Source organism: Oncorhynchus nerka, linkage group LG2 (genome assembly GCF_034236695.1).
Source record: "Oncorhynchus nerka isolate Pitt River linkage group LG2, Oner_Uvic_2.0, whole genome shotgun sequence".
In the NCBI taxonomy this organism is placed as follows: domain Eukaryota; kingdom Metazoa; phylum Chordata; class Actinopteri; order Salmoniformes; family Salmonidae; genus Oncorhynchus; species Oncorhynchus nerka.
The window spans coordinates 102,192,218-102,205,657 of record NC_088397.1 but is presented as its reverse complement, the minus strand read 5'-3'; the positions used below and the strand labels follow the sequence as shown (position 1 = coordinate 102,205,657).

General features: G+C 47.7%; 1 protein-coding gene across 2 annotated transcripts in view; it reads left to right on the top strand.

Moving 5' to 3' along the window:
- LOC115121761 (E3 ubiquitin-protein ligase makorin-2-like) overlaps positions 1-9,731 on the top strand; it is a 35,054-nt gene extending 25,323 nt beyond the window's left edge. Inside the window, exons 7-8 of one of the 2 annotated variants that reach the window (XM_029650898.2) lie at positions 8,498-8,642; positions 8,729-9,731. In XM_029650898.2, the coding sequence (XP_029506758.1) occupies positions 8,498-8,642; positions 8,729-8,884 (301 nt within the window). In that variant the 3' untranslated portion in view covers positions 8,885-9,731. Of the gene's footprint in view, positions 1-8,467; positions 8,643-8,728 lie in introns of both variants that reach the window. The other variant, XM_029650897.2, reaches the window with a different exon arrangement.
- Positions 9,732-13,440: the final 3,709 nt, after the last annotated feature.

Here is a 13,440-nt window from a genome sequence, read left to right as displayed (position 1 = left end):
TCAGGGAACTCAATGAGAAACGCTATATATGGCCCAGGAGGCCTGTAAACAGTAGCTATAAAAAGTGATTGAGTAGGCTGCATAGATTTCATGACTAGAAGCTCAAAAGATGAAAACGTCATTATTTTTTTGTAAATTGAAATTTGCTATCGTAAATGTTAGCAACACCTCCGCCTTTGCGGGATGCACGGGGGATATGGTCACTAGTGTAGCCAGGAGGTGAGGCCTCGTTTAAAACAGTAAATTCATCAGGCTTAAGCCATGTTTCAGTCAGGCCAATCACATCAAGATTATGATCAGTGATTAGTTCATTGACTATAATTGCCTTTGAAGTAAGGGATCTAACATTAAGTAGCCCTATTTTGAGATGTGAGGTATCATGATCTCTTTCAGTAATGACAGGAATGGAGGTGGTCTTTATCCTAGTGAGATTGCTAAGGCGAACACCGCCATGTTTAGTTTTGCCCAACCTAGGTCGAGGCACAGACACGGTCTCAATGGTGATAGCTGAGCTGACTACACTGACTGTGCTAGTGGCAGACTCCACTATGCTGGCAGGCTGGCTAACAGCCTGCTGCCTGGCCTGCACCCTATTTCATTGTGGAGCTAGAGGAGTTAGAGCCCTGTCTATGTTGGTAGATAAGATGAGAGCACCCCTCCAGCTAGGATGGAGTCCGTCACTCCTCAGCAGGCCAGGCTTGGTCCTGTTTGTGGGTGAGTCCCAGAAAGAGGGCCAATTATCTACAAATTCTATTTTTTGGGAGGGGCAGAAAACAGTTTTCAACCAGCGATTGAGTTGTGAGACTCTGCTGTAGAGCTCATCACTCCTCCTAACTGGGAGGGGGCCAGAGACAATTACTCGATGCCGACACATCTTTCCAGCTGATTTACACGCAGAAGCTATGTTGCGCTTGGTGATCTCTGACTGTTTCATCCTAACATCGTTGGTGCCGACGTGGATAACAATATCTCTATACTCTCTACACTCAGCAGTTTTAGCTTTAGCCAGCACCATCTTCAGATTAGCCTTAACGTCGGTAGCCCTGCCCCCTGGTAAACAGTGTATGATCGCTGGATGATTCGTTTTAAGTCTAATACTGCGGGTAATGGAGTCGCCAATGACTAGGGTTTTCAATTTGTCAGAGCTAATGGTGGGAAGCTTCGGCGTCTCAGACCCCGTAACGGGAGGAGTAGAGACAAGCGAAGGCTCAGCCTCTGACTCGCTGCTTAATGGGGAAAACCGGTTGAAAGTTTCTGTCGGCTGAATGAGCGACACCGGTTGAGCATTCCTACAGCATTTCCTTCCAGAAACCGTGAGAAGGTTGTCCGGCTGCGGGGACTGTGCCAGGGGATTTATACTACTATCTGTACTTACTGGTGGCACAGACGCTGTTTCATCCTTTCCTACACTGAAATTACCCTTGCCTAACGATTGCGTCTGAAGCTGATCTTGTAGTACAGCTATCCTCGCCGTAAGGCGATCGTTCTCCTGTATATTATGAGTACAGCGACTGCAATTACATTTAACATTACATTTAAGTCATTTAGCAGACGCTCTTATCCAGAGCGACTTACAAATTGGTGCATTCACCTTATGACATCCAGTGGAACAGTAGTGCATCTAAATCTTTTAAGGGGGGGGTGAGAGGGATTACTTTATCCTATCCTAGGTATTCCTTAAAGAGGTGGGGTTTCAGGTGTCTCCGGAAGGTGGTGATTGACTCCGCTGTCCTGGCGTCGTGAGGGAGTTTGTTCCATCATTGGGGGGCCAGAGCAGCGAACAGTTTTGACTGGGCTGAGCAGGAACTGTACTTCCTCAGTGGTAGGGAGGCGAGCAGGCCAGAGGTGGATGAACGCAGTGCCCTTGTTTGGGTGTAGGGCCTGATCAGAGCCTGGAGGTACTGAGGTGCCGTTCCCCTCACAGCTCCGTAGGCAAGCACCATGGTCTTGTAGCGGATGCGAGCTTCAACTGGAAGCCAGTGGAGAGAGCGGAGGAGCGGGGTGACGTGAGAGAACTTGGGAAGGTTGAACACCAGACGGGCTGCGGCGTTCTGGATGAGTTGTAGGGGTTTAATGGCACAGGCAGGGAGCCCAGCCAACAGCGAGTTGCAGTAATCCAGACGGGAGATGACAAGTGCCTGGATTAGGACCTGCGCCGCTTCCTGTGTGAGGCAGGGTCGTACTCTGCGGATGTTGTAGAGCATGAACCTACAGGAACGGGCCACCGCCTTGATGTTAGTTGAGAACGACAGGGTGTTGTCCAGGATCACGCCAAGGTTCTTAGCGCTCTGGGAGGAGGACACAATGGAGTTGTCAACCGTGATGGCGAGATCATGGAACGGGCAGTCCTTCCCCGGGAGGAAGAGCAGCTCCGTCTTGCCGAGGTTCAGCTTGTGGTGGTGATCCGTCATCCACACTGATATGTCTGCCAGACATGCAGAGATGCGATTCGCCACCTGGTCATCAGAAGGGGGAAAGGAGAAGATTAATTTTGTGTCATCTGCATAGCAATGATAGGAGAGACCATGTGAGGTTATGACAGAGCCAAGTGACTTGGTGTATAGCGAGAATAGGAGAGGGCCTAGAACAGAGCCCTGGGGGACACCAGTGGTGAGAGCACGTGGTGTGGAGACGGATTCTCGCCACGCCACCTGGTAGGAGCGACCTGTCAGGTAGGACGCAATCCAAGCGTGGGCCGCGCCGGAGATGCCCAACTCGGAGAGGGTGGAGAGGAGGATCTGATGGTTCACAGTATCGAAGGCAGCCGATAGGTCTAGAAGGATGAGAGCAGAGGAGAGAGAGTTAGCTTTAGCAGTGCGGAGCGCCTCCGTGATACAGAGAAGAGCAGTCTCAGTTGAATGACTAGTCTTGAAACCTGACTGATATGGATCAAGAAGGTCATTCTGAGAGAGATAGCGGGAGAGCTGGCCAAGGACGGCACGTTCAAGAGTTTTGGAGAGAAAAGAAAGAAGGGATACTGGTCTGTAGTTGTTGACATCGGAGGGATCGAGTGTAGGTTTTTTCAGAAGGGGTGCAACTCTCGCTCTCTTGAAGACGGAAGGGACGTAGCCAGCGGTCAGGGATGAGTTGATGAGCGAGGTGAGGTAAGGGAGAAGGTCTCCGGAAATGGTCTGGAGAAGAGAGGAGGGGATAGGGTCAAGCGGGCAGGTTGTTGGGCGGCCGGCCGTCACAAGACGCGAGATTTCATCTGGAGAGAGAGGGGAGAAAGAGGTCAGAGCACAGGGTAGGGCAGTGTGAGCAGAACCAGCGGTGTCGTTTGACTTAGCAAACGAGGATCGAATGTCGTCGACCTTCTTTTCAAAATGGTTGACGAAGTCATCTGCAGAGAGGAGGAGGGGGGGGAGGGGGAGGAGGATTCAGGAGGGAGGAGAAGGTGGCAAAGAGCTTCCTAGGGTTAGAGGCAGATGCTTGGAATTTAGAGTGGTAGAAAGTGGCTTTAGCAGCAGAGAGAGAAGAGGGAGTGAAAGGATGCCAGGTCCGCAGGGAGGCGAGTTTTCCTCCATTTCCGCTCGGCTGCCCGGAGCCCTGTTCTGTGAGCTCGCAATGAGTCGTCGAGCCACGGAGCGGGAGGGGAGGACCGAGCCGGCCTGGAGGATAGGGGACATAGAGAGTCAAAGGATGCAGAAAGGGAGGAGAGGAGGGTTGAGGAGGCAGAATCAGGAGATAGGTTGGAGAAGGTTTGAGCAGAGGGAAGAGATGATAGGATGGAAGAGGAGAGAGTAGCGGGGGAGAGAGAGCAAAGGTTGGGACGGCGCGATACCATCCGAGTAGGGGCAGTGTGGGAAGTGTTGGATGAGAGCGAGAGGGAAAAGGATACAATGTAGTGGTCGGAGACTTGGAGGGGAGTTGCAATGAGTTTAGTGGAAGAACAGCATCTAGTAAAGATGAGGTCGAGCGTATTTCCTGCCTTGTGAGTAGGGGGGGAAGGTGAGAGGGTGAGGTCAAAAGAGGAGAGGAGTGGAAAGAAGGAGGCAGAGAAGAATGAGTCAAAGGTAGACGTGGGGAGGTTAAAGTCGCCCAGAACTGTGAGAGGTGAGCCGTCCTCAGGAAAGGAGCTTATCAAGGCATCAAGCTCATTGATGAACTCTCCGAGGGAACCTGGAGGGCGATAAATGATAAGGATGTTAAGCTTGAAAGGGCTGGTAACTGTGACAGCATGGAATTCAAAGGAGGCGATAGACAGATGGGTAAGGGGAGAAAGAGAGAATGACCACTTGGGAGAGATGAGGATCCCGGTGCCACCACCCCGCTAACCAGAAGCTCTCGGGGTGTGCGAGAACACGTGGGCGGACGAAGAGAGAGCAGTAGGAGTAGCAGTGTTATCTGTGGTGATCCATGTTTCCGTCAGTGCCAAGAAGTCGAGGGACTGGAGGGTGGCATAGGCTGAGATGAACTCTGCCTTGTTGGCCGCAGATCGGCAGTTCCAGAGGCTACCGGAGACCTGGAACTCCACGTGGGTCGTGCGCGCTGGGACCACCAGATTAGGGTGGCCGCGGCCACGCGGTGTGGAGCGTTTGTATGGTCTGTGCAGAGAGGAGAGAACAGGGATAGACAGACACATAGTTGACAGGCTACAGACGAGGCTACGCTAATGCAAAGGAGATTGGAATGACAAGTGGACTACACGTCTCGAATGTTCAGAAAGTTAAGCTTACGTAGCAAGAATCTTATTGACTAAAATGATTAAAATGATACAGTACTGCTGAAGTAGGCTAGCTGGCAGAGGCTGCGTTGTTGACTATGTAGGCTAGCTGGCAGTGGCTGCGTTGTTGACACTACACTAATCAAGTCGTTCTGTTGAGTGTAATAGTTTCTACTGTGCTGCTATTCGGGGCTAGCTGGCTAGCTGGCAGTGTTGATTACGTTACGTTGCGTTAAAAGAACGACAATAGCTGGCTAGCTAACCTAGGAAATCGCTCTAGACTACACAATTATCTTTGATACAAAGACGGCTATGTAGCTAGCTATGTAGCTAGCTACGATCAAACAAATCAAGCCGTTGTACTGTAATGAAATGAAAAATGTGATACTACCTGTGGAGCGAAGCGAAATGCGACCGGGTTGTTGAGTGCGGAAGTTCTGTTCGGTAGACGTTGGCTAGCTGTTGGCTAGCTAGCAGTGTCTCCTACGTTAAGGACGACAAATAGCTGGCTAGCTAGCCTTGGTAAATTAAGATAATCACTCTAAAACTACACACTCTAAACTACACAATTATCTTGGATACGAAGACAGCAAAGACAACTATGTAGCTAGCTAACACTACACTAATCAAGTCGTTCAGTTGAGTGTAATAGTTGTGCTGCTAATCGGTAGACGGTGGACGTTAGCTAGCTGGCTAGCTGCAGGGCAGATAGCAGTGTAGACTGCGTTAGGACGACGAAATACGATAATTACGCAATTATCTATGATACAAAGACGGCTATGTAGCTAGCTAAGAAGAAATTGCTAAGATTAGACAAATCAAACCGTTGTACTATAATGAAATGTAATACTACCTGCGGACCGAGTGCGGAAGCGACCGCTCGCTCCAACCCGGAAGTCAAACTAGAAGGCATCATGTTAATGTTACTACTTAGCTTGGGTGTTGGAGGTCCTGACGAACCATGTCCAGATAAAGCATCATGTTAATGTTACTACTGGTTGGCTGGTGGAGGTCCTGACGAACCATGTCCAGATAAAGCATCATGTTAATGTTACTACTGGTTGGCTGTTGGAGGTGCTGACGAACGGTGTCCAGATAAAGCGTCTGGAGTGAAAAAGTTGAGGGAAAAAACAAAAATATAAACGGTAATTAAAAAGTAAAAACCGTAAAGTTGTCAGGTAGCAAAATAGGTTGGCAACAAAACGCACAGCAACTCGAAAACAAGTCTGCAAGTTGTGTACTACTTCTACTACAGGCTGCTGCTGCTACTACAGTCTACTACTACTCTAGGCTGCTACTAGTACAGGCTACTACTACAGGCTGCTAATGCTACTACAGGCTACTACTACTCTAGGCTGCTACTAGTACAGGCTACTACTACTCTAGGCTGCTACTACTACAGGCTGCTACTAGTACAGGCTACTACTACTCTAGGCTGCTACTAGTACAGGCTACTACTACAGGCTGCTACTAGTACAGGCTACTACTACTCTAGGCTGCTACTAGTACAGGCTACTACTACTCTAGGCTGCTACTAGTACAGGCTACTACTACAGGCTGCTACTAGTACAGGCTACTACTACTCTAGGCTGCTACTAGTACAGGCTACTACTACTCTAGGCTGCTACTAGTACAGGCTACTACTACTCTAGGCTGCTACTAGTACAGGCTACTACTACAGGCTGCTGCTGCTACTACTGGCAACTACTACTCTAGGCTGCTACTAGTACAGGCTACTACTACTCTAGGCTGCTACTAGTACAGGCTACTACTACTCTAGGCTGCTACTAGTACAGGCTACTACTACAGGCTGCTGCTGCTACTACTGGCAACTACTACTCTAGGCTGCTACTAGTACAGGCTACTACTACAGGCTGCTGCTGCTACTACAGGCAACTACTACTCTAGGCTGCTACTAGTACAGGCTACTACTACAGGCTGCTAATGCTACTACAGTCTACTACTACTCTAGGCTGCTACTAGTACAGGCTGCTACTACAGGCTGCTAATGCTACTACAGGCAACTACTACTCTAGGCTGCTACTAGTACAGGCTACTACTACAGGCTGCTAATGCTAGTACAGGCTACTACTACAGGCTGCTAATGCTACTACAGTCTACTACTACTCTAGGCTGCTACTAGTACAGGCTGCTACTACTACAGGCTGCTACTACTCTAGGCTGCTACTAGTACAGGCTACTACTACAGGCTGCTGCTGCTACTACAGGCTACTACTACTCTAGGCTGCTACTACTTCTACTACAGGCTGCTGCTGCTACTACTGGCAACTACTACTCTAGGCTGCTACTAGTACAGGCTACTACTACTCTAGGCTGCTACTAGTACAGGCTTCTACTACAGGCTGCTGCTGCTACTACAGGCTACTACTACTCTAGGCTGCTACTACTACTACTACAGGCTGCTGCTGCTACCACAGGCTACTACTGGCAACTACTACTCTAGGCTGCTACTACTACTACTACAGGCTGCTGCTACTACTACTACTACAGGCTGCTACTACTACTACTACTCTAGGCTGCTACTACTACTACTACAGGCTGCTACTACTACTACCACAGGCTGCTGCTACTACTACTACTACTCTAGGCTGCTACTACTACTACTACAGGCTGCTGCTGCTACTACTGGCAACTACTGGCAACTACTACTCTAGGCTGCTACTAGTACAGGCTACTACTACTCTAGGCTGCTACTACTACTACTACAGGCTGCTGCTGCTACTACTGGCAACTACTGGCAACTACTACTCTAGGCTGCTACTAGTACAGGCTACTACTACTCTAGGCTGCGACTAGTACAGGCTTCTACTACAGGCTGCTGCTGCTACTACTGGCAACTACAGGCTACTACTACTCTAGGCTGCTACTAGTACAGGCTACTACTACTCTAGGCTGCTACAAGTACAGGCTACTACTACAGGCTGCTGCTGCTACTACTGGCAACTACTACTCTAGGCTGCTACTAGTACAGGCTACTACTACTCTAGGCTGCTACTAGTACAGGCTGCTGCTGCTACTACAGGCTACTACTACTCTAGGCTGCTACTAGTACAGGCTACTACTACAGGCTGCTGCTGCTGCTACTACAGGCTACTACTGGCAACTACTACTCTAGGCTGCTACTACTACTACTACTACAGGCTGCTGCTGCTACCACAGGCTACTACTGGCAACTACTACTCTAGGCTGCTACTAGTACAGGCTACTACTACTCTAGGCTGCTACTACGACTACTACAGGCTGCTGCTGCTACTACAGGCTACTACTACTCTAGGCTGCTACTACTACAGGCTGCTGCTGCTACTACTGGCAACTACAGGCTACTACTTCTCTAGGCTGCTACTAGTACAGGCTACTACTACAGGATACTACTACTCTAGGATACTAAATTCTACAGTCTAGTACTACTACAGGATACTACTACTCTAGGATACTAACTACTACAGTCTACTACTATTCTAGGATACTAACTACTACAGTCTACTACTACTACTACAGGATACTACTACTCTAGGACACTTACTACATTCTATTACTACTACAGGCATCTCCAGGCTGCTACTGCTACTACTGGCTACTACTTTTGCCTTCAACCTTGCAATGCAATATTTCAACCACAAGAAACTGTGTGTACGCATGGTCTAAAGTTGTATAAATTAGGCCCCGTGTCCCTAACCCTGCCAAGTGTCCTAGTTCCAACACCTGTCCTGTTTTCTCTTGCAGTAAGAAGCCGTGTAAAATACTTTGACCAGGGTGCTGGTCCCTAACTCTAACCCTACCCAGTGTCCTGTTCTGTCCTGTTTTCTCTTGCAGTAAGAAGCCGTGTAAATACTTTGACCAGGGCCGGGGAACCTGTCCGTTTGGAGGGAAGTGTTTCTACATGCATGCTTACCCTGACGGAACACGGGCCGAGCCGGACAAACCCCGCAAGCAGCTGGGCTCTGAGGGGAACGTGAGGGTACGGTGCTACTGCCAATACCTGCTACAATATAATACTTAACTAGCATCATGGTAACAGATCTTCTGTGTGTTGTTGGGTTGTAGTTCCTGAACTCTGTGCGTCTGTGGGACTTCATTGAGGATCGCGAGCAGCGCAGCGTTGCCCAACCGCAAGACGAGGTCAGCGAACTGAGAGAACTCTTCATGCAGATGTCTGGTCCAGGAAGGGAGGAGAGCAGCGGGGTGTCTGCCCAGCCCTGAGCCCTCAACCTGGGGCCCAAACTACCCGTTACCCAGTCCAGCACTCTGACCAACGGCTCAAACTGCAAACATACAACACTGGAGAATAACGTGTACTCACTAGTAAGCCTTTCATGTTGATGGTTTGAGGCTTTTTTTAAATTATATTTTTTAATCATGGTACATGTGTGTGTTAAGTAGTAAATCTGTACATAGAGCTGTAATGGTTCTGATATGCTTTAGATGGTCATATAGAGCAGCCTTTCAGCCAGGCGACATGATAGTGGTGTTACAGGAAGGTTACATGAGAAACATCTAATTCATGCACACAAGTCTGTTTGACTCAATTTCATGAAATTTTGGCGTGTTAATTTAGACCGTTACATTTCTGTTGTCCAGGTAGCTAGTTCCTCCTAGAAGAACTGTTTAGTGTTGATGGATTCTCACAGAGGTTTAGCAACTTTATCGGTATAAAATAATAATGGTGACCTTATCCCACATCTGTAGTAAGACAATAAAGCAGACATCTACTGTTGAAACTGCCTGGGGTGACGAACCTATAGCAGGGAGTCTGTCTGGTGTCTAGATATTATGCTACAGTGCTTCATGTATATTCTATGGTAAATCATTCATTACTATGTTGGCTTCTAATGTATTTATCCAATAGGAGTCCATTCATTGAATAAATCAAATGTTTGACAGCGCTGTAGTGTTTTATAACCTATGGGTTAATGAATGGAATAACTTGGATAAGGCCTGACATAGAACTTCACAACCATGGTGTGTGTTCTGTTTCAGTTCATTCAGTCTATATATTTGGCTTTGTTTATTCATTGTATTTTAATAAAATAATCTTTCAGGTTTATAATGCTTGTTCAAGTACAATATTTATCCTAGAAGGCAAACTAATAGATCATAAACCAGATCATATGAAAATCCTTTAATTTTAAAACAACTTCATAGTCCTTTCATGATTGAAGAGCCTTTGACTGACAGTTACGATAGCAGCTGACGGTTGTCATGGAAACAGGTACAACACATCAGCTCTGCATGTCCACAAAGACAGCCATGTCCACGCAGACAGCCATGTTGAAGCAGACAGCCATGTCCACGCAGACAGCCATGTTGAGGCAGACAGCCATGTTGACGCAGACAGCCATGTTGAGGCAGACAGCCATGTCCACGCAGACAGCCATGTTGAGGCAGACAGCCATGTCCACGCAGACAGCCATGTCCACGCAGACAGCCATGTCCATGCAGACAGCCATGTTGAGGCAGACAGCCATGTTGAGGCATTTACATTTAAGTCATTTAGCAGACGCTCTCAGCCATGTCCACACAGACAGCCATGTTGAGGCAGACAGCCATGTCCACGCAGACAGCCATGTTGAGGCAAATCAAATCAAATTTATTTATATAGCCCTTCGTACATCAGCTGATATCTCAAAGTGCTGTACAGAAACCCAGCCTAAAACCCCAAACAGCAAACAATGCAGGTGTAAAAGCACGGTGGCTAGGAAAAACTCCCTAGAAAGGCCAAAACCTAGGAAGAAACCTAGAGAGGAACCAGGCTATGTGGGGTGGCCAGTCCTCTTCTGGCTGTGCCGGGTAGAGATTATAACAGAACATGACCAAGATGTTCAAATGTTCATAAATGACCAGCATGGTCGAATAATAATAAGGCAGAACAGTTGAAACTGGAGCAGCAGCACAGTCAGGTGGACTGGGGACAGCAAGGAGTCATCATGTCAGGTAGTCCTGGGGCACGGTCCTAGGGCTCAGGACCTCCGAGAGAGAGAAAGAAAGAGAGAATTAGAGAGAGCATATGTGGGGTGGCCAGTCCTCTTCTGGCTGTGCCGGGTGGAGATTATAACAGAACGTGGCCAAGATGTTCAAATGTTCATAAATGACCAGCATGGTTGAATAATAGTAAGGCAGAACAGTTGAAACTGGAGCAGCAGCATGGCCAGGTGGACTGGGGACAGCAAGGAGTCATCATGTCAGGTAGTCCTGGGACATGGTCCTAGGGCCCAGGCCAGTTGAAACTGGAGCAGCAGCATGGCCAGGTGGACTGGGGACAGCAAGGAGTCATCATGTCAGGTAGTCCTGGGGCATGGTCCTAGGGCTCAGGTCCTCCGAGAGAGAGAGAGAAAGAAAGAGAGAAGGAGAGAACGCACACTTAGATTCACACAGGACACCGAATAGGACAGGAGAAGTACTCCAGATATAACAAACTGACCCTAGCCCCCCGACACATAAACTACTGCAGCATAAAGCATTTTACAAATCTGACTTGGTGAATAGATTCACAACGAGTGTAGCTTTAATTCAGTATATTGTATGTCAATTTTAATGAAAGTTTGAGTTTTATCAAAAACTATACGTGGCGCATTTGAAATGTCCGCTGATTTGATTCCCACAGCGGAAGCGCTTCTCTAACAAGATAAATACTGGAGGCTGGAGGCAGACAGCCATGTTGAGGCAGACAGCCATGTTGACGCAGACAGCCATGTTGAGGCAGACAGCCATGTTGAGGCAGACAGCCATGTTGAGGCAGACAGCCATGTTGAGGCAGACAGCCATGTTGACGCAGACAGCCATGTCCACGTAGACAGCCATGTTGACGCAGACAGCCATGTCCACGCAGACAGCCATGTTGAGGCAGACAGCCATGTTGAGGCAGACAGCCATGTTGAGGCAGACAGCCATGTTGACGCAGACAGCCATGTCCACGCAGACAGCCATGTCCACGCAGACAAAATGATTTGCCATATTAGCGGACATTATGTTCAGAAACACCCTCACGTAAGTGAGAGAAATAGCATAAATTGCAATAAAACATTTCTTTACACTTTGATTCAATTATGCTGATCTTGTGAGTAGATTGTTGTAGAACACTCAGCGCTGGGACAGAATGTGCTTTAACATGTAACTGATTGGGAAGTGGGGACACTTTTCCTGTTCAATAAATTAGTATAAATTATCTCAGGAAAGGTATAGCTACTCTGCTCCCTAAGCATGCCTGGTAGCATGTTCAGTCTGGACTGAGACTCCTCCAGTGCTGGAGGCAGGCTGGGTTGAGGCTAGAAACCCCCCCCCAGTGCTAGAGGCAGGGTGGGAGACGACCTTGCAGACAGTCTAAAATGGCACCTTGTGCACTTCTATTGTCCAGAGCCCTACAAGACAGCACTGAGACTGGTGAAAGCGTAGTGCAAAATGTAGAAAACAGTGCCATTTGTGATGAAGCCAAAGGCAGGTTGGTGTGGGTCTAGTAGATAGCAGTAGGTTGGCATGTAAATTTGTTGAAGACGGGAGCAGGTTGGCGTTTGTAGGTCAAAGGGCAGATGTTAATGTCCTCAGTGTGTGTTGCTCTGTGTAGCGATGGCTCGGAGGTGCCATTATTGTCAGCATTCATTCAACAGTCTCTTGTCACCGACTGACTACGACAACAATCATTAATTCAACAGTCTCTGGTCACTGACTACGACAACATTCATTCAACAGTCTGGTCACTGACTACGACAACATTCATTCAACAGTCTCTGGTCACTGACTACGACAACATTCATTCAACAGTCTGGTCACCGACTGACTACGACAACATTCATTCAACAGTCTGGTCACTGACTGACTACGACAACAATCATTAATTCAACAGTCTCTGGTCACCGACTGACTACGACAACATTCATTCAACAGTCTGGTCACTGACTGACTACGACAACATTCATTCAACAGTCTCTGGTCACTGACTATGACAACATTCATTCAACAGTCTCTGGTCACTGACTACGACAACATTCATTCAACAGTCTGGTCACTGACTACGACAACATTCATTCAACAGTCTGGTCACTGACTACGACAACATTCATTCAACAGTCTGGTCACTGACTACGACAACATTCATTCAACAGTCTCTGGTCACTGACTACGACAACATTCATTCAACAGTCTCTGGTCACTGACTGACTACGACAACATTCATTCAACAGTCTCTGGTCACTGACTGACTACGACAACATTCATTCAACAGTCTCTGGTCACTGACTACGACAACATTCATTCAACAGTCTCTGGTCACTGACTACGACAACATTCATTCAACAGTCTGGTCACTGACTACGACAACATTCATTCAACAGTCTGGTCACTGACTACGACAACATTCATTCAACAGTCTGGTCACTGACTACGACAACATTCATTCAACAGTCTCTGGTCACTGACTACGACAACATTCATTCAACAGTCTCTGGTCACTGACTGACTACGACAACATTCATTCAACAGTCTCTGGTCACTGACTATGACAACATTCATTCAACAGTCTCTGGTCACTGACTATGACACATTCATTCAACTGACTGACTACAACAACATTCCCATGTATGTGTAGTACAGCAACCGACGACATTCTCTTTCTTGCCAGACCGCATCAGATACCTGGGCTACATTCTGTTTCAGTCGATTGGATGCTAATAAGTTTTTGAATGTATTTATTTTACAGTAAGATGAAAACATCATGACTGGTTGTGTTCCTGTCACATTCAAAAGTTAGGCTAATTCATTTTGAG